Source organism: Serinus canaria, chromosome 5 (assembly GCF_022539315.1).
Source record: "Serinus canaria isolate serCan28SL12 chromosome 5, serCan2020, whole genome shotgun sequence".
Classification (NCBI taxonomy): domain Eukaryota; kingdom Metazoa; phylum Chordata; class Aves; order Passeriformes; family Fringillidae; genus Serinus; species Serinus canaria.
In genome coordinates, this window is record NC_066319.1 from 45,287,791 (window position 1) to 45,308,576 (window position 20,786).

General features: G+C 38.6%; 1 protein-coding gene across 2 annotated transcripts in view; it reads left to right on the plus strand.

The window, feature by feature from the left end:
• Nucleotides 1–20,786, plus strand: part of TDP1 (tyrosyl-DNA phosphodiesterase 1) — a 42,773-nt gene that overhangs the window by 10,224 nt on the left and 11,763 nt on the right. For both annotated transcript variants that reach the window (XM_018907327.3, XM_009101820.4), the window contains exons 9-14: nucleotides 472–550; nucleotides 2,351–2,536; nucleotides 3,303–3,351; nucleotides 7,913–7,979; nucleotides 12,786–12,893; nucleotides 14,416–14,518. In XM_018907327.3, coding sequence (XP_018762872.3) covers nucleotides 472–550; nucleotides 2,351–2,536; nucleotides 3,303–3,351; nucleotides 7,913–7,979; nucleotides 12,786–12,893; nucleotides 14,416–14,518 — 592 coding nt within the window. The remainder of the gene's footprint in view (nucleotides 1–471; nucleotides 551–2,350; nucleotides 2,537–3,302; nucleotides 3,352–7,912; nucleotides 7,980–12,785; nucleotides 12,894–14,415; nucleotides 14,519–20,786) is intronic.

The following is a 20,786-nucleotide window of genomic DNA, read 5'->3' on the forward strand; positions in this document are numbered from 1 at the left end:
TGTTTTCAGAGAAAAGTCAAATAGGTTACTAAACCCATTATTAGGAAGCGTTGAAAAAGCTGTACTAATAGATGCCCACATGAAAACTCATACCCCAGTCTGCTGATTTGGATGTAGCAGTAGATTGGCTTTACTCAAAATTACGTGCCCAGTTATGTGCCAAATGAGCTATTTGTGTGTATTGCTAGCATCATCTGTCTCCTGCATTTTTGCACACTGAAAAAGATCTAGTTCTTGTCTCTGCTGTAGAACAGCCTGGTGATGTATGACAGCCATACAGGAGGCTGATAATAAATTATACAGCTGAAAATCCACTTTTCTTTGTATTATAAATCCCATGCGAGACATTAAATATTTCTGGTTGCCCTTGAGTGTTCAATCTTGCTGCTAAGTTTTACTTAAATACCTTGCTGCTTTAAAGCCAAAGCACTTGAGATCTTCAAAAATCTGTTGGTTTTTTTCTGTTTTTAGAGTGTTTCTGCTTGGTTCTACCCCTGGACGATATCAAGGCAGTGATAAAGAAAAGTGGGGCCATCTTAGGCTCAGAAAGGTACCAAAACTGCAACTTTTATTGTTAATATCTTTTAAAATGTAAATAGAATTTTGGACTGAATTATTCTTCAGTTCCTTCCGGTTTTTCCAGCGGTCATCATCAGTATTTTAATACATTGTTACAGTTAAAGTTAGCAATAACATATATAAGCTTGCAACTTAGAATTTAACTTAATCTGTCTACTGATGAAAAATACAATAAAAAATGTGTTTATAAGTACATTAGCAATAAAAAAAGACTAAGAAGGCCAGTGGCATCCTGGCCAGTGTCAGCAATGGTGTGGCCAGCAGGACCAGGACAATGGTTGTCCCCTGTACTGAGCACTGGTGAGGCCACACCTCAAGTGCTGTGTTTTGGGCCTCTTATGACAAGAAAGACATTGAAGTGTGAAGGCTGGAGTGTGTCCAGAGAAGGGCAGCAGAGCTGGCAAAGGGTCTGGACCATGGTGCTGATGAGAAGCAGCTCAGGGAGTTGGAGGTGTTCAGCCTGGAGAAAAAAGAGCTCAGGAAGACCATATTGCTCTCTACAGCTACTTGAAAGGAGGTTGTAGCTGAGGGGGGTTGGTTTCTTCTCCCCAGTAACAAGTGATAGGAAAAGAGGAAATGGCCTCAAGTTGAACCAGGGGAAATAAAGTTTGGATATTAAGAAAAATTCTGAACTCTCTTGCCTTTAGAAATCTTACGGTTATTTAGGTAAGCTGTAATGGTAAATCTTCAAGATTGCATATATCAAGTTTACAGGGACCCTTCTTTGTTTTGGTGTCTTTTTTTTTTTTTTTTTTTTGTTGTTGTTGTTTTTCAGAATTTGATGGGGTATTTCATGTCATCTATTAAATGCTTCTCATAATTTAAGAATTTTTAACCTGCACCTCCTGCTGAAATGGCATTATTTCAAATACTGTCATGAATTTTATATAAAAATCTAATGCAGTCTGTGGCAAACTTCTGTGACATACAGAATATTTATGTATCACATTGCTTTTCAACATGAGGTTACTTTTATGGATATTCCTTTGCTCATTAAGAGCTTGTCCTTTCTGCTGCACCTTGTCTGATGTTTTTTGCCTATTTAGACATAGAAAGACAAAAAAATTAAACAGAGAAAGCTTGTAAGGGAGAAAGATGATCTTGTGGCAGCTGTTTCTGTGATTTAAAAAGGTTTTTAGTGAAAATGCAGATAGACCTGATGATACTTACATTAATGACTGAAGCCATTAGATTGTGTGTTTTCTCTAAAGTGGGGCAAAGGTGGCAACTACATGCAATTTAATATCTGTCTATATCAATCTGTTTTTAATGTGACTTTAAATTCCATTCACAGCTGAAGAACTCTTCTAAAAGGATCATTTCAGTTTTCTCCTCAATTGTTCTTTTTTCCCCTCTTATTGTAGACTTCTATTGTAGCTGGGTGTCATGGCTTTAGGATACAAGAGGAATTTTATGGCCAACAACCACCAAATATGAAAAATATTTAGTTGTTTTATTTGTTGGAACTTCTGAAGCTAATGTTTCATGTTTTTAGAAAGAGCTGTTAACATTCTTTTCACCCATTATTTAATGGTTGGCTTGATGCTTTTGGATAAAATTTGTGATGTTTAATCTTCTCTTGAAGTGAGTTTATTTGGAAAGCCTGATGATGTTTTTTTTAATTGCAAAGTTAAATATGTAGTATGAATGTTAATCTCCCTCAATATCAGAATTAAATTATAGAGGATTTATTATATCAAAAATGATATCAAACTGATTTAGGTATTCTGTGTGTGTTGAGGTCTAACAGTGTTTTAATTCCTCTCACCAGCTTTTGAAGGGGCATGCTGTGTCAATACCAGCACAGGAATCCTGGCCTCTTGTTGGACAGTTCTCAAGCATCGGTTCAATGGGAGCTGATGGGTCCAAGTGGCTGTGCTCAGAGTTCCAGGAGAGCCTGGTGGCTGCAGGCAGCAGTGTGACAACTTTCCGTAAATGTGATGTCCCAATTCATTTGGTATGTCTTTTAGATGCTGGTGACCTTTATTTAACATTTGATCATTTGTTTTGGAAATCTTAGTCATTGTTTTGCTTTTAACTTTTGGAAGACAGTAATGGAGTTTTCATGATGAAATTATATATATATGCCACTTAAAGCCATTTAGTTGTGTGTGGTTGCTATAAAGTGTGCCATAATTTTCATCTGCATGACACTAGATTTATATCATCTCATCAAAATTATCTTCTTATTCTATAGCTCGTCTTCCATTGGGTTTTGTAGATGCAGCTGTTTTTCCTGCTGAGATGTAGCTGAATACTTAGTCATTAATACCTTTGGTAATTAGCAGAATTAAGGGGAGAAGTAGAAAAGTTTGTGGTAGGAGTTTGTTAAATTAAGGAAAAATGATGGTCAAAGTATGCTTTTACCATGTGCTAATTGCCCCTGCATACTCATATCTTGTATTTGAGTTGTGGGACTAAAATATCATCAAATAATGTTAAGAACTAGCTTTGGACGCTGTGGAAGTGGCTGAAGCAGTATTACCTGAGATTTGCTAGCTAGACTTTGGTTAGCTCTGCAAGAGTGGTAAAAATATTAGACTTTCTGTGTTATTTGCACAATTGTAGTTGTAGGCTGCAGTGTAAATTTATTTCTTAAAAAAAATAAAGCTTTTAATATTTATTTTTTCTCAAGTTTTCTTTAAAGTGTTTGTTTGAAAATTAACAGCTTGTCTATTCAGAGCTGTGTTATTAAAGCTACTTTTTGTTCTACCTCCATGAAGGTTTATCCTACTGTGAACAACGTGAGACAAAGTCTAGAAGGCTATCCTGGTAAGCAGATGAATCCTCATTTATTTGCTTTTTGTGGTCATAATATCCTGCAAAATCACTTCAGTGGTTTATGTTAAATGAACATGAAGTTCTCATCTTGCTGATAATGTAATAGAATAGGTGGCAGTAGAATCTTCCTGCTTTTGCTGGAGCTCTGACTCCTGTTGTGATTGAATAGATAAGATTTCATGGGCATTGGTTTGTAACATTTATCTGTCCTAGCCATGTTCTTATGTCACTGTATAGGAAAACAACAGCTCCTGCCCACTGCTCTTACTCCAGTTATAATTTTATTTTGGCAGAAAATTCAGGTTTGAGTGCGTCGAGTTCTCCTTCTGTTTTGATTGTAATGTCATTCTGCACATCAGATACAATGGAGGCTAAGGTGTTATTGGTCTTTCTTTTTTAATATTGTAATATACAACTGTTCTGTTCATTATTCCCGTGTTTATTTTCATTAAGTCATATTTGTAAAACTATAGCCCCAGCCAACCTGAAACAGGAATGGATGCTGTAGTATTCTGATACAGGGAAGCTTCTGTTACTCAAAAATAAGTCTTCAAAAGGTCAAGGCAATTGGAAGAGATTCATGAGTACTGAAAGAAAAGAATTCTTTCCTGTCTGTAGCAAGGGTAAGAAGAAGGATCTGGGGACCCATAGGCCTGCCAGCCTCACCTTGATCCCTAGGAAGGAAATGGAACAAGGAATCCTGGAAATATTTCCAAACATATGATGGAAAAAAGAAGGTGACTCGGAGTAGTCAGCACAGATTTTTAAAGGAGAAATTATGCCTAATTAACCTGACGGCTTTCTATGATAAGTGGTTTGATGAATGAGGGAGTGTGCCCCTAGGTGTTGTTTAGCTTACCTTTGTCTTTAAAGACTGTCATCTCTAACATCTTTACAATGATGTGATTAAGTACAGGCTGGATGAGTAGGAAGTGGGGCAGATAGGAAACTGGCTGAGCTGCCAGGCTTCAGAAGCTGAGAGCGTTGGCAGCAGGAGATCAGCCACTAGTGGTGGCATGTGCCAAGCACTGGATACTGGGGTTAATGTCTTCATCAGTGACCTGGATGGTGGGGCAGAATACACCTGTGGGGAGTTTCCAAGTGATGCAGACTGGGGAGGAGTGGTCAGTGTATTGGATGGTCGTGCAGTCAGTCAGGAACTGTGCAGGCTGGAGAAATGAGCTGACATCAACCTCGGGCAGTGCAAGGTACTGAGCTGGGGCAAGATAACCCCAGGCACAAGTGAATGCTGGGGGTTAACCAGAGGTGAACAGCTTTGCAGAAAAAGATCAGGACGTGCTGATGGTCACTAAGCTGAAGATAAACCAGCAATGCACCCCTGGAGCAAGAAGGCCAGCAGAATCCTGGGCTGGATCAGGAAGTACATTGCCAGGAAGTGATCTGTCCCCTCTATTTGGCACTGGTGAGACCACTTCTGGAGTGCTGTGTCCAGCTGTTGACTTCACAGTACAATACAGATACGGACATACTGAACCAAAGTACTGCAGAAAGCTGCAAAGATGAATAAGGGATTGGAGCATCTGTCATGGAAGGAGAGGCTGAGAGAGCTCGATAATTCTTGGAACTTGGAGAAGAATGCTTTCCTGGGAAATCTTATGAGTATAAAGTAAGAGAAGATGCAGAGTAGAGGCAGATGCTTTGTGTGGTGACCAGGGAGAGAACAAAAGGCAATGTATAACATGGCAATTTCCAGTACCTCAATTTATCCTTACAGCAAAATTATTTTTTGATGTTTAAATGGAATAGGTTGCTCATAGGGGCTGTAGAGTCTCTGTTTTTTAACATACTCAAAATGTGACAGGACTCTGTACTGAACACCCCACTTTGAGCATGTAATTACTCTAGATGATCTCCAACTTCAACCTTTCAGGAATTCTTTGGCTTTGCTGAATCATTGAAAGTGTTCCTGTTCCAAGCTATATAGGATGCCTTTGTTCCTAGGCATGACAGTAGCTTTTGAATTCTAGCAGCTAGTGGATTTTGAACATGTAGCTAGCATGAATGTTTTCAGAAGTTCTTGTCTTTCCTCTGGTTAGTGTTTGGACATACCTACAAATTCTCTGGCTGCAATTTCTACATATCTCTGGTTCCCAGAATTAAATAATGGTGTCTTTAAATAGATCTGGTTAGCCCAGTGACTTGTTACTCTAATTTCTTTGCTGTTGTGAAATAAGTTGGTGTCATGGTTTAACATAGCTTGGTTTCTAGTTAAAGAGAAAAAATGCATCAGTTACAGAAATGATTCTCTGTGAGGACTGCTGACCCAGCTTCCTAGAGACCTAACAGAACAAATCAGCTGGCGAATTTTGGATTTTGACACATTGTAAAACCACTCAGAAAGCTAGACACGCGTCTGTGAAGACCTTTGAAATAAATGAACAATCCTGGGAAAAGCTCTATTGCTTCTGTCCTTTGAACAGGTAGCTGACCTGGCCAGCCTGGCTGCCCTGCATGGCCGGCCAGGGCTGGGGCTGAGCCCTTCTCTGCTGCAGTGCTGGCCAGGTCAGCCCATGGCTCAGGTCGGCTGACATTTCTGCCACTGCTGGGCCATGCCATTGGGACCATCCCATGTGCCCGGGATGAGCAGTGGGAGCATCCCCATGGTCGGTGCTACGGGCGGCCCCGAGGCCGGTAGTGGTCGCTGCCAGCCTGGTCCAGGAGTGGCCTTGTGGGCAGCAGTCGCGGCTATCTCAGCACGGCTGCAGTGAACTTTGTTTTCTTAGCCATATTTAGCCAGCCATGCTGCAGACAGAAGGACAAAGGCAGCGCCGGCAGTTTTTTTGGTTTTTTCTTCTGGTGCCCAGCATGAAGGAAAGGCGCTGGCTTGAAGGGGTGGCACTGGCAGCCAGCACAGCTTGTGCAATGCTGGCAGGGACCATGTGATCAGCAGCGAGAGACTCAGCAATTCCTCAACTGCAGAGCCTGGATGAGACCAACCTTTTTGCAAAAACTGTTTCAATTGATAAAGCTTGAGAACAAATGAACCTGTGAACACCAATTCTCTCCTGAATCAGGAAAAGGAAAGGGTGAAGACATGTAAAGAAAACAATATGGGACACTGAGGTCAGTGAAAGAGTCAAATTCTAGATGGGAGGAGATTGAGGAGATGCCTTAGTCTTGGGCTGAAATTCTCTTGTGAGGCTATGGTGAAGAGATAATTGATACATCAGACTTTTATTTTTTCCCTGTTACTCAAGAAATATACTGGGGCAATGTAGCGTTCTAACCACAGCCATGAGCAGAGGCATCTGTGCTGAAGTAAGCAGATATTGAAGTAGGTGTAATCCAGTGAGAAGTTTGGACAGAAAGATATGAGTGATAAAGATGCTTTGCCCTCAGGGAGGAAGAAGACTACCTCTGTTCCCAGAGATGGATGAGAAGAACTTTTATTTTTATTCTACAGCAGCTCATCCTTAAAATAGTACCCCATAAGTTGGCATGGCCCATGGAAGCAGCTGTGGGAAAGCTGCAAGGCATTGGAGGGGCTTTGACACTGCTAACAAATTTTCCTTTCCTGGGTGGCTGATTGGGTGTGACATTAAAGCCACAAGAGATCTGTTTCTTGTGGAGAAGTCTCCATGCCATGGCAAGAGAGACTCTTCTCCCTAAGAGAACTGAAGAAGGATATTTTAGAGGTGACAAACTGACTTGAAGTCCCAGGTCTTGTCTTTTTACATTGTCAGTGGGAAAGAAAAGAGGGTGTGGGGGGAGAAGTGTTCTGAAGGTTATTCTGATTTCTTATTATTTTTCTTTTAATTCTGTTAATAAAGTTTTATTTATACTCTTTAAAGTTTGAGCCTGCTTTGCTCTCTTCCTAGTTGTTATCTCATAGCAGCAAAGGAGTAAATAATTCTAGTGGGTGAGACCCACTACACTTGGTGAATTACGTGACTCTGTGTTGTAAATGAACAGTTCTGTAGACTCCTGCAGTTAGTGCATTCCTGAGAACAGTAAAGCTTTTTTAATGAGTTCTTTTGGTGTCTTCTAGGACATGTTAAATACGGTGGGCTTTGCATCATGCTTTTACTACACAACACTAATATAATTCAGTATGCCTGGCTGATTCTTCCTAAATCCATTTCAAGAAATCACAATGTGCATTAGCCAAAGGCCAAATCAATACAAATATAATTTCATCATAGAAGTTCTTTTTAAAATAACATTGTTTGGGATTTGGAAGGTTTATTCTTTCTTCTGAAAGCTGCTTGATTTACTTCCTCTAGCTTGTATGGGTAGTGATTCCAATCTGTTGATATCAGGTAGTATGATATAAAAAAAACTACCCATAGTTCTCCCTATATACAGTTTCTGATTTTCCTAGTGTAAATGTGCTGTGTAGCATTTAGGACCTTGCTAAATTATAAGAATGGAAAGGACCCCAGCAAGTATATACCATTTTATACTACTGGACCACTTAATTTCCCAAAAGTAGCTCATGAAATTAGGACAGATAGCTTATTCCCTGAGATGCTTGCTGCTTTTAGAATGTCTTTCAAAAAATAAATGTACATGTTCTGGTTTTTTCCTTAAGCTGGTGGCTCACTTCCGTACAGTGTACAGACAGCACAGAAACAGCTGTGGTTGCATTCCTATTTTCAGTAAGTAGAACCCAATTCTTTGGTTTTTTTTTTTTATTTCAGACTGTATGCCTAAAGTTACAGTGCTGTAATGTTTGAGTGGTAAAAGCAAGTAAGTGGAAGTGGTACAAGTATGATATTCCTAAACTCCTTAAAATAAAAGCCATTAGTTCTTTATCTTCTGGGTCTTATCTGCAACAGTTGGTAGAAAACATGCTATTTACCTATAAAAATTATGTGAGATAATGTTGCTACTGGATTTAAGTTTCTGTAAACTTTTATATAATGTTTCCTTCTCTGAACAGGAATAATATTACTCTTTTTTTTTTAGCTTCCAGTTGTATTACACTTTCCCCACTTGTGCCTCTGTATTAATGGGATTTCAACTGAGCCACAACAGGATTAGGAAGGCTATTTTTGGTGGTCTTTTTTTTTTTTTTCTTCTTAGTACAGCAGTCCTGCTACAAAAATTCTCAGTCCCTTGTGGCAATATCTTTTGTTAAAGATGCCTGACATTTTCTATTAAGAATTTCTATTTCCATATGCTACTAGTTGTGCCAAATTCTAACAGTCTGACACGTTCCATGCCAGATGTCTCCCTTAGGCTGAATCATTAAAAACTTATGCATGTTTAGAGAACAATGGCAAAAGTTGTTTTGCAAAGATAAAAAAAAATTTAAAAGAACTTGTAACCTCTTACAAGACCACAACTTCCCATTCCTTTCATCAGAAACTTTTAACTCTTCTGGACAGAAGTTGCTCTGGTAAGAAAATTTACTAAGTAAGATTGTGTTCAGTGTATTCAGGGGACTGAAACAGAATTGCTAGTGGCAGAGAGCATCCTCCATTCTAGAGTGAAGGGGATTGCTGTTGTGAACCTTGCTGGTCAGTGTCTAAGGAATGGAACTCAGGCAGAAAGCATGTGAGGCTTTGTCTCCTGCCTTTAAACTGTGTCCTCTGAACACATTCAGCAAAGGAAGAAAGCTGCAATCAACTTGTTCAAGATTGTTCAGTCGTGATTCAAAAGAAAAAAAAATCATCAATCTGGGGGTGTTTGTGCAGTCTTAATTTGGTTTCTGTAGTCATAACTCATGAGAATCATACTAGAAAAAAGATGTAACCTTTTTTCAGTTAGTCTCTTATTTAGTACACAGAATGTTACTTAATAATGATATAATTCATTGATTTATTCCTTTTCAATGAGAAAATGCCCACATAGCTGTCTCCTTGGACATACAGGGACCTGCTCTGGCAGCAAAAGGGCTGTTTCAAGTTCATCTGTGGAATTTGCTGCAGATGGCAGTGGCCCTGCATGATTGCTCTATAGTGACTACCCAGGTGCAGGCCGTTAGCCTGCCATATGCAGGACAGTAGCCCTGGAGCAGAGCCTGCATGTAAACTCTTACCATAGGGCAGGAGACAGACTGCACCTTTTTATCTGTGGAACCTGGGATACACAGAAAACAGCAGGTTTCACTAGATGTAAATACAAGATGGCCTGTTTGAAAGACTTGCTATAATGCAAATCTTTGGGCAGTGGAGGGATTAGAGGAATTTAGAAAATTCTTCTTCCAGCTGGAAAAAATAGTATGAAACCAGCAGGAAATTAGGGATTCTACCAAAGCTGCAAGGAAAAAAAAAAACCCAAGTCTTTTATGCTTACAGTAAAGGAAAATGAATAACTCTTTTTTGCAAGCAGGGAGAGATTAATGGAGTTGGAAGATGATGTCCTGCAGCCTCTCAACTGAAGAGGCAGGATGTCTTCCCCAGGCACATGACTTTTTATAATGTCTGTAGGCTGTTTTTCTCTCTTCTGCCAGTTGAGTCTGTTTAACCTATAATACAGCTCAGAACTTTAATTTTTCAAAAAAATTGTGTGACTAAATATTGCTTTTATTTTTCTGATTGTAGCAGATGATGACTAGACTGCTTTGTTAGATTAGCTGCTGTGTAAACAGAGCAATTTGCAGAGTTTTCTCTCTGGTATTATTGCTTGTTTTTCCTTCCAGTATTACTAATTTATGAGGACAGATTTGCAATTATTAATAATTGCTGCTTTCAAAACATTTGATCAGCTTTTATAGTAGATAAAGTATTGTATTTTAACATTCCTTTTAGTTGATTGGCTTTTAATACAATGTGCCTTATGTTTGTGCAGTTAGTTTGTCAAATATTTATTGTCAAAGAATGGAAGAAGTTGGTTTGACAAGTGTTTGTTTGACATATGGCTGACAAGTCCACATGATTTTTGTGTTAGAGCTTTGCATGTTCTTCAGATTTATAAAGTTTTGAATAAGTTTTGAGTTTTCTTCTCAGTTTGCAGAAGTACAATGTTGTTCCCCTAAAATCATAAAATATGAGAGACAGAGCGTCTACACAAAGATCATAAGTGTTCTCTTAGGTTGAAACTAATGGTATGAGTTGTTTTAATTTGTCTCAAGCCTTCTTGCCAGTATCTTAAGATAGAAAATTCTTTCAGTATTTGAAGTAATACAACTAAATGCTGAAAGAGATGGTGTTGTAGAAAATTAGTTATTCCTGTCTCTGTTTATGAGTTGGATATGTCTGTACAGTTCAATTTCCAGGACTTAGTGATGGCTTAGTCCTGGCCTGCAGCTCAGCACCACAAAGCCACTTACTTGGGCTCCCCCACCCTCCTTCCTACCCCCCTAGTTAGATAGGGGAGAGAATTCTAAGAGTAAAATGGGAAAACTTGTGGGTTGAAATAAAGACAATTTATTAATAAAGCAAAGCAAAATTAGTTGGTTTACCCCACCCTGTGGGCAGGCAGGTGTTCAGTCATCCCCAGGAAGGTAATGCTCCATCATGCCTAATGGTTGCTTGAGAAGATAAAGGCCATCACTCTGAATGACTCCCCCATCACCATTTCTTCCCTCAGCTTCATGTCCTAAGCATAGTGGTGTATGGTCTGGAATATCCCTTTGGTCAGCTAGAGTCAGCTGTCCTGCCTGTGTCCCCTCCCAGCCTATTTGCTGGTAGGGTGGTGTGAGAGGCAGAAAAGGCTGTGTGTTAGTGACAGCTGAAATATCTGTGTGTTTGTGCTGTTTCTAGCACAAATCCAAACATAACCCCATACTAGCCAGTATGAAGAAACTTAACTCTATCCCAGCCAGAACTAGCATGCATTTTCCCCTTTTAATCCTTACATGTTTGTGCTGTCCTACTAGGGAAAACATGGCCAAAATGTATTTTCCCCTTTCTGATTTAACTTTCAAAAATAGGAATTTCAATCATTTTAGATGAAATCAAACTGCAGTTAGAGTACTGTAGGTAATAGATAGAAGTGGTACTACTCTTGCTAAGGCACGCTACTTGTATCTGTCTTAAGATAAGGAGGCAAAAAGACAGTAGACTGAGATAGTATCTCAGAATAACTGCAGTTGGTGGTGAAGGGGAGAAGTTTGTCCCAGGGTAAAGCAGTGAGTTAATCTAAAGAAAATCAATTTTAAATTCCCAGTTTTACTATTTTTTCCTGGTTTTCATTTCTACAATTTTATTGAGTTACCTAAGTATTTTTGTCCCATAAACTTAAAGATGCTTGTCTAAACTGTCAGTGAGAGAAAAGCTATTAACCAGGGTGGTTGTGGAGTTTGTAGGGGAAGACAAGTTTAGTCAGCTAATTCTGTATCATATATATATCTTCATCTGTCCTATAGAAAGATACTTTGATGTGGCTTGCATCAAAACATAAAGAAGTCTGGTTTGCATCAGATGTGCAGAATCTTTCAGCTCTTACCCTTTAAAGAGTACAGGACCAGTTCTCAGAGGTTTTTTTTCCTTGATCAGAAGAGATATGGTTGTTAAAGTGACTTGGTTTTCACCCATGAAATACAAAGCCTCTTAATTTTAAGTGCACTGTATGTAAGTGTTAGTCCTGAAAGTCAACATAGGTAAATAATTCCAGCCCTTCCAAGTCAGTCTGCTCAGACTTTTAGAGGAACACAGTGCACTTAAGTTTTTCAGAGTTAATTGATTCTTTTTGATATGAGTATTAGCATAGAATGCTACGTTAGGGAAGCAGGATTGTGACAACTGAAACCAGTCTTCCTTCAAATCTGGGGAAAGAAATGTCTCTGGGTGAAGGAAGGTGTGTTAAGAAGCTTTCTTCCTGAATTTGGGTGAGGACTAACAGCTGTGAACATATAAAGTGCTTCTTTATGCTGTGACTTACATACTTTCAGTTAAGTACATATATTTACTGCTTGCTTACACTTTAGTACTGTAACATTGATGCTGAGTCAATCCAGCAATGGCTTGTTATTTTAATCTATTTTTTTTAATATGACCTTTCTTCTCTTAAACCCTCAAATTTCTCAGTGGCTTAGAGGCACAGAGGGGGGAAGAGGAAGAGTAGCAGCAGCAAACTACCAGTTGCTCCCTGCCTTTATGTCATGGATAATAAATTGTAGTAAACTCAGAATTCTGTGAGGTTTAGTTTGGTGTCAGACTCAGGTGCTTGAAGTTATAACCATTGATAGTCTTCAAAGAACATGTATTGTCCAGAAGTTTAGACTTAGTTCCTTGAGTGCTATCTGGAACAGAGAAATGGAAAAAGCTTGTTAGGAGAACCTGACACACAGAAGAGAATATCTCTCTGGGCTTGTTCTAGGGAAAAAAAAAACCCTTCACTTCTGACTTCTAGTAGAAGTGTTAACAGTTCAGTTAAATGTGGTATTTTAAGTTTTTCTCTAGGAGAAGTATTGAGTGTGACAAGTAGTGTTCCTGAAATCATGGCACTGTTGTATGGTATTTTTTTAGACCTCAAAATAAAGCCATATATGAAAAGAACTCCTTTTGCTTTTCTAGCAAATGGTCAGCAGAAGTCACGGGTCGAACTCATGCTATGCCTCACATTAAGACTTACATGAGACTCTCTCCTGACTTCCAGAAGATTGCTTGGTTCTTGGTAACAAGGTAAACATCTAACCAGTACAGCTCTCACTTAAGAATTTATAGATGGGTTTTTTTTTCAGCTGGAGGCCCAGGTGAGTTACTTCCATAACCCACATAATACTTCAATTAGTGATACAAATTTTTGTCCATATTTAATGTTTCTCCATTGCATTGCCCCATTAGAGGCTGCATGTTGAAATTATTATGTCAGAAACAGTTGATAATCACACTAAAATCTTGTCTGAGTTGTCTGTTGAACTCAGACAAGGGTTCAACACCAACTAAAGTGATAAATATTTTTAAATTTGGGTTAAGTTTCTTTAGGATATGGTGTGCTATAGTATGAAAGTGCTGGTTTCTATGTTTCTACATTTGGGTTAGCTAAAGCTGTACTTGGGTGCCCTACTGTAATAAAACATACAGATGCAGAGAATTTGGAATCTGATCTTTTGTCAGATTGAGTTGTTTAGCAGCCTGCCTTGAAGTATAAGCTTTATATTTCTGTTGTTTACTTGTTAAAAAAGCCAGAAAAGGAAGCAAGAATTTCTCGACTTGAAGGGAAAATGACTTGTTGTAAATGTAAAATACAAATATGTTTCAGTTTTTATGCAACCCTATATTCTACAGTTTATGATCTGTCCTTACTCTTAAATGCTCAGTTACTTTAAATATTTTTTCTCTTTCTACTTGGTCTCTTTAAATTTCATTACTCATTTATACTGTTGCTTGCAATAGGGGTAATGATTAGTCTGCTTTTTAAAAGGTTTTAAGTCATTTAAATGTGATGCTCACTCCACCTAATAAAGAAATTCATGGTTGCTTTATTTTTTTCTCATATTTCTTCTATTCCACCATTTGCTGTTACCAAATAGCATCCCGTATGTCCATCAGTTGAAACATAAGGTGTAAATTTTGTATTGTGCTGTAGAAGTAGGTTTTGACAACAGAATTGCATAAATTTTTGACTCCCAAATTGATCTACTTAATAGTAGATACTGATGAAAGATTAAATACAGCATGGTGCTGAATAGCAAATTGAAACAAAACCTCTTTGATAAGTATTTGTTATCATAAATACATCCAAGAACAAAATGCCAAGAGCAAAAGATACTGTTTAACACTCTGTACTAAAATGTAAAAGCAAAGCCACTCTGTACTGGACATATGTAACTAGTCCTAACTGAGCTAGACTTTAATCTTCTTAAGTCATCAAATTGAAGCTATTTACCAGTACCAAATTCCTTTCTGAAATATGCAGAGAAGATTCAAAAGATTGAATTTCTCTTGTAGATCTGTATGACAGAAATAGTCTTGTATAATTATCCACATGTGTTGTATGAATGCCTTTCTACATATTGTCTCTGTTGCTCCCACTATGCTGTAAAAATAGCAATAAGGAATAACAACCAAGTCACTTTTTGTGAGAAGACTCTTCTGATTGAATTTAAGTTCTCCTGCTAGAAGGATATTGCTAGGCTATGTTATTTAAATGTTTTCTGCGTTGAAGATTGTGCCCCACTAAAATGCTTGTTTCTTTTCACAGTGCCAATCTATCTAAAGCAGCCTGGGGAGCTCTGGAGAAGAATGGCAGCCAACTGATGATCCGTTCTTACGAACTTGGAGTTCTTTTCTTGCCTTCAGCATTTGTAAGTTCATAGTTCAAGCACAAATCCTGGGATATGATTAAAATCTGCAAATATTTATGAATACAAGCATAACTGAATAATGCCATCAGTAGGGTCTGTATTTCCAGATAAAAAAGTTAAGAGGAAATAAAAATTGTGAGGTATTCATAGAGTCTTGTTTTCCTACACAGCAGGTTTGGATTTGGTATTGCTGTGACTTTTTTGCTCTTACTGAGAGGCAATAATATTTTGAAATTGTAACATATACCTAAATGTTATTGGAAAGGATGATCAAATCTCTTCTCTTGTGCTTTTTAAAACTGGGCTATGAGTGCATATTCACATTGAAGTAATGTGTGTGTTGTAACTTGAGAAATGATTCCTAATCTTGCACCAGTTGCTGTTCTTGCTCATTCTCTGAACTGCACTTGCAGTCATGTGACACTTAATATCAAGCTTCTTATTGATCTACACTTGCTGGTTTTTAGCCCTCTATGAAATCCTGTGGTACAAAGTCCTTAATTTTACATTGTATTTAAAAAAAAAGCTTCCCTTCTTTGTTTAGGTTGGGTTTTATCTATTACCTGATGGGGGGAGATGTAAGACATGGCTGATTCCTCCTTGTCTCTGATGAGCTGACAGTACCAAAATATTCTCAACACAAACCAATCAGACTTCTCCCTGTGTGAAATTTCTTCTTTCCAGGGAAGAAACTGCAATTTTCTCTGAAAGTATTTGTATGCTAAAAGTCCTTAGAAATATTTTGCTGATAAAGAGTATGTATTTCCTAGATAATATTCACATCATGTTCTGTCATTTCTGCTGATTTGTAATGAATATTTACTAATATTATGGCATTGTAAAAATGCTTGCCTACCCTAACTGGATAATTGTAGTCTCCTGCGATTGCATATTAAGATTGATGGTTTCTGACTGCAGCTAAAGAATTCCTGTATCTCACTCTTGACATTTATAATGAGTTTGCGTAGTAGTGAGGTCTCTGATATCATGAACCTTAGAGATGTTTTCCTCCAGCATGGTTTATGTGGAAGAAAATGTGGTTATCAGAGAGTGAAACAAGAAAAATCCTACTGTTTCTTTTAGTAGGAAGCATTGTTTTTTATATCAATGAGCTCTAAAAAAAGAAAACACCATTTGTGTAAACAACTATTAATAACAGAATAATGAAGCATTGGGCAAACTAAGTTGTGCAAAAATTTGACTTTTAACAGCTACTGATCTGAAAGGGATAAATTAATGTTCTTGGAAGTTGGGTACTCCAACTTCCAGTTGGCTATCTCTGTGTGTTGCCAGGCAAAGAATTTATGGTACTGGTATATTTGTACCTAGTAAATTATAGGTTTTGTATAAACTTAATTGATCACCAGATGATGCAGTCTTGTAACTTTGTAACAGTCATGTAACTTGAGTATTCTTTTTCTGGCTTTTCTGTGTATACTTCAGATGGGTAGAAAATCAGAAATATTTGAGTTAGTCTTTTTGCCAAGAATGGCCATACCTGTTTTAGATCTTACCAGTCTGCAAACTTTTCGTTTAAAAAACCCCATTGAAACAACAAAAACCCCTCCCACTACTACCCCATCCTCCAAACCCCCATGGGAAACATTTGGCTTGCATTCTATCGTGAATCTTGCATTGTACACAGGATTCTCTCTATATGCATTTTTAAAAACTCCTTTTAAGTACTGGAAGGCTGAAATGAGGAGTCATCTCTTCTCCAGGCTGAACAATCCCAACTTTCTCGGTGTGTCTTTGTAGGAGGGGTGCTCCAGCCCTGTGATGATCTTTGTGGCCCTTCTGTGGGCTTGCTGTAACAGGTCCATGCTGGGGGACCCCAGAGCTGGATGCAGCACTCCAGGTGAGGTCTCATCAGAGCAGAGGAGCAGAATCTTCTCCCTTGCCCTGCTGGCCACACTGCTTTGGATGCAGCCCAGGACACAACTGGCTTTCTGGGCTGCAAGTGCATATTACCAGGTCATGTCTGGCCTGTACCCCAAGTCCTCCTCCACAGGGCTGCTCTCAGTGACTTCTCTCAGTCTGTGCTCCTGTCTGGGGTTGCCCTGACCCAGGTACAGCACCTTGCTCTCGATTTTGTTGACGCTAATGAGATTTTTGTGGGCCCATTTCTTGAGCTTGTCCAGCTTCCTGTGGATGGCATTCCATCCTTCAGGTGTGTCAACTGCACCACTCAGCTTGGTGTCAACACAAGCTTGCTGAGGGAGCACTCAGTCCTGCTGTCTGTGTTATTGGTGGAGGTGCTGAAGAGCACCAGTCCCAGGACAGCACTGGGGGACATCACTTGTCACCAGCTTCCAGCTGGATATAGAACCATTGACCACAACTTTCTGGCTGTCTTCATTCTCTTAGTTGTACTGGCATCAGTGCTGAGTGGATTCTTTAGCCCTTAAACCAGCTCAGACTGGCCAAAACAAAACAGGACAGGTTTCCAAAGTCGTTCCATGAACCAGCTCAATGTGATCAGGTGAGGACTAATGCAAGGAAGTAGGAAGGACAAATTCAAGGGGCAGAAAGGTGAGTAGGGAAATCATATTGAGGTACCTTTCTTTCAGCCTGGTTCTGGAACCAGAGCTTATGGAGAACGATGGTCCATGAAGTTTTGAATAGAAAATAGGAATAAATTTCTAGGATGTGGGTAAGAAAACATGGTGTGCAGTATGAAGTAGAGCCAAGCTTCTAGATCTTTCCCTTTTTGACAATCTGGTTACTTCAAAATAGCCATTGTTGGGGGAGTAGAAGGCTTTACTTTATTATATCAAAGGAACACCTCAAAACTCAGTGGTCAAAAGCAGACACTTGTGGGAAAGTATAATGGCCAGGCATTTGTCATAGTTTGTCCCTGCATATTTCATGACTTAGAGGCCTATTCTGTGAGCATCTCTTGTCTGCTCTTAAATGTCTGTAGGCTTTTGGCAGTCACAGTCTGCTCTGGCTGAGTTCCACAATGTAATAATGTCACATGAAGCAGTTCTGAAAGTCACTCATTTGAAGGTTTTTTCTTCTTGCACTGAAAGATGCAAGAACCATGTGATCCCTAATCATCCTTTTCATACCTCTCTTTCCAGACACCTTTATCTTTGTCTAGAATGATGAGTTCTCATCCTGCTCAGTTGTTCCAAGGGGGGAGATTTTTTGATCACTTTTACTTTTCTCAATTTTTTCCCCCTCTGTATCATTTGGATTGGGAGGGTGGTAAGTATTGTGCTTAAAATGCAAATATGATTCTAAAAAAACAGATCCAGATAAAAAACAATTACATAATGATGTTCTCAGGATTCTCCTCACTGAGTCTGTTTGGCCTGCTGTGTTTTTCCAAAGTGGTGTCTAACAGGTTAGCTAACCATGGTGTGAATACAATGCTTTCTCTCAACAGCCCTCAGCTCTCTTGTCTTTGTGAATTATAGAAAGCTCCTATGCTTTCTATAATTTCTACAGCTTTTAGATGGCTGTACTAAAACCTGTCAGTGTGCACAGAATAGTCTTATGTTCGAGTTTCAGACCTCTCAGAGCACAACTTAATTGAAGCTCATTTAAAACTTGCAAGAATATATAATGTATATTACATATTTTGGAAGAGAATACTTAGTTCTTCTCCTAGTTTCCTACATATTGATAATTAATTGTGAAGACTGGCAACCAGAAGAGAACAAGTCACCTGATTATCTCTTGTATGTGATATCCCATGGTGTATGTGGGAGCAAAGCAGGGAGAGACACTGCAGCTGCTTTCCTTTCTTCACTGAGAAGTGTGTGCCTGCAGAGACTCTTGGGAGCAAGGAGGTAGTCAAACTAATACTGATACTGGGCTTGTGTACATGCAGTCATCTGATACTCAAGTTGCACTGCTTAGTTTATGAATTTCTTATGCATATGCCCTGCAGTTAACTGCATAAAAAGTGCTTCTTTGATAACTTAGTCTGCTTGTCACACTGGTTCATTGTGGTTTTAGAATGCATTGTGGCAGAGTAGTTGTAAGTGAAGATATCAGAGAACTGGGAATAGACTAAAATTTTTAGAAACAGAAATGCTGGTTTACAACTAAAGTTATGCAAAGTATAAACTACATGAAGTGCTTTCAAACACAACTGAGCTTTCCTAGGCCTTGAGGGACTCACCATGCTCTAGCTATCAGAATGCTGAGTTAATGCTGCCAGTTTCTGATAGTTCTGTTTCTTTAGGGTATTTCATGCAGTATAATCAAAAAATTCATGACTTGTATTCTGGTAGAAGTTAAGACTTAGCATCATAGAATCACAGAATTGTTTAGGCTGGAAAAAGACCTTTAATATAATATAATCCAGCCATTAAAATATTCCTGGCAGTGATGGAAGTTGAACCCATGTCCCAGAAAAGACTGGAGTCTTAATCCAGCACCTGGGACTTCTTGGCCACCCTGGTGTGTTTGCATAGCAAATACTTCATGTCACTTATCTTAAGAACTCCTCTAGTTCTGCAGTTTGTGCCTTCTATTTTCTGCTGAATACAAATTTGGAAGTGGATCGTTCCTCACTTACTATCAGCTGACTGCCAGTTTTTGTCTTTTTTAAAAAATGCTTCCAGAATTATGCTTTGAGGTTGGGTCTTGGCCTGGTGTGCTAATACAGACTCTCAGAAATATGTTGAATGGTTGTTCCCAATATAGCAGCAGCTGTTCTCATTTACAGTTTTAGTGTTTAGGGAAAAATCAGCTGATGCTGGCATTAGATCACAAGCTTCTATTGAATAAAATATAATGTTTATAAGAAAGATTGTCCTGTGTTTGAACTACATTTCCCTTTCCATCTCTATTTCTCACCTCCTACATCTACACTCTCTCTTTTTCAACTTGCTCTTTCAGCTGCTGGGGATTCCTTTCCAGAGGCTGAGATAAAGTACATCTTTAACAGGTAAAACATGTAGTGAGAATGCAATGACCAAAAAGTATGGATTTCTGGGAAGCATGTTCCAGTAATTATTTTGTTTGAAAAAATCTCATGAGTGACTGATGGAAAGCCTTTTAAGTGGTTCTTCCTCACAGCTTCTTTGTCTGATAAGATGCTAAGATAATTTGAGCTTGACCTGTCAATAGTATAAAAATTTGTGAAATACTTAAATCTTTTTAGAGGTTTGTTGAATATGGTACTGGCTCAGTCAGCTTTTAGAAATACAAGCTCAGAGAAATATAACAGATACAAAATTAAAACAGATATTAAGCAGATATTAAACTGAAAACCTACCCATAATTGCCTACCTAGTGCTATCAAATCCTGTAATTATATCTAGATAATCAAACTCAGACAACTAACAGCCATATTTCAGATTCTGAAGTGCTGTATTTGATGTTGAATACTCACTGGAGTGAAGTACTGTTTTGTAGCTGACTCTGGGTCTGGGTGTGTGAACTGGATCTGGATTAGAGATCAGCCAGGCATTATGCATGTGATTTTCAGAACTGAACTGTTTAAATTTCTGCTGTATTCGAGTAACTGAGCCAGGCACCTTCAGTCATAGCTCAACTTAGGACAGAACCAAAATCAAGTTGGTTAAGCCCTTTGACTGTAACATCAACTTCCAAGGCAATGTATACCACTTTCTTCTTTGGTTTCTCATGTAAAATGGAGTGGGAGTGGGAAAGCTAATACAATGTAAGTAAACCAGGATTTTGTATGTAGACTTCAATATGCTAAGCCTTGCTTTGTGTTCACAGAACTGCCACAAGGTTTTCAAATTCCAGTGTTAAAGACATCCAGACACATGCTTTCCAAACCAAGAAACTTCAGGTTTAGATACCCGAGTTTGTTACTGATAGCTTCCTATTAAAAAAAAAAAAAAAAAAAAATTCCAGTACAGTTGGATAAAGCTCTCTTTGGAATAATAGCACCCAGTGTTGAGGAAGGATTTTGCTGTGTATTTTGCTGGCCAGATGAGCCTGGCCCCTGTAAAGTTTGTGTGCATCCTTGATTCTTTGCTTCTGAAACCAGCAAGTTTTTAAATAGTTTTGCCAGAGAGGACTGTTTTTCTGTTCACTGGCATTGGAAACATTATTCCCATACTCATCCAGTAGGATAATCAGTTGTCTCCTGTTAAAAATTACTTCAGTAGGATCAAAATTCTGGGATCAAAATTCTTTAATGGTATCAGTTTTAATTCCCACTTCAGCAGGGCTAGCAATTCTTACCTTTATCTTGTGATCTCTTTTTTTATAGCCTGCAGTCTGCTTTGTGTTTGGGGCAAAAAACATTCAAAAACTGGAAGGTAGTATTTGAAAAGCT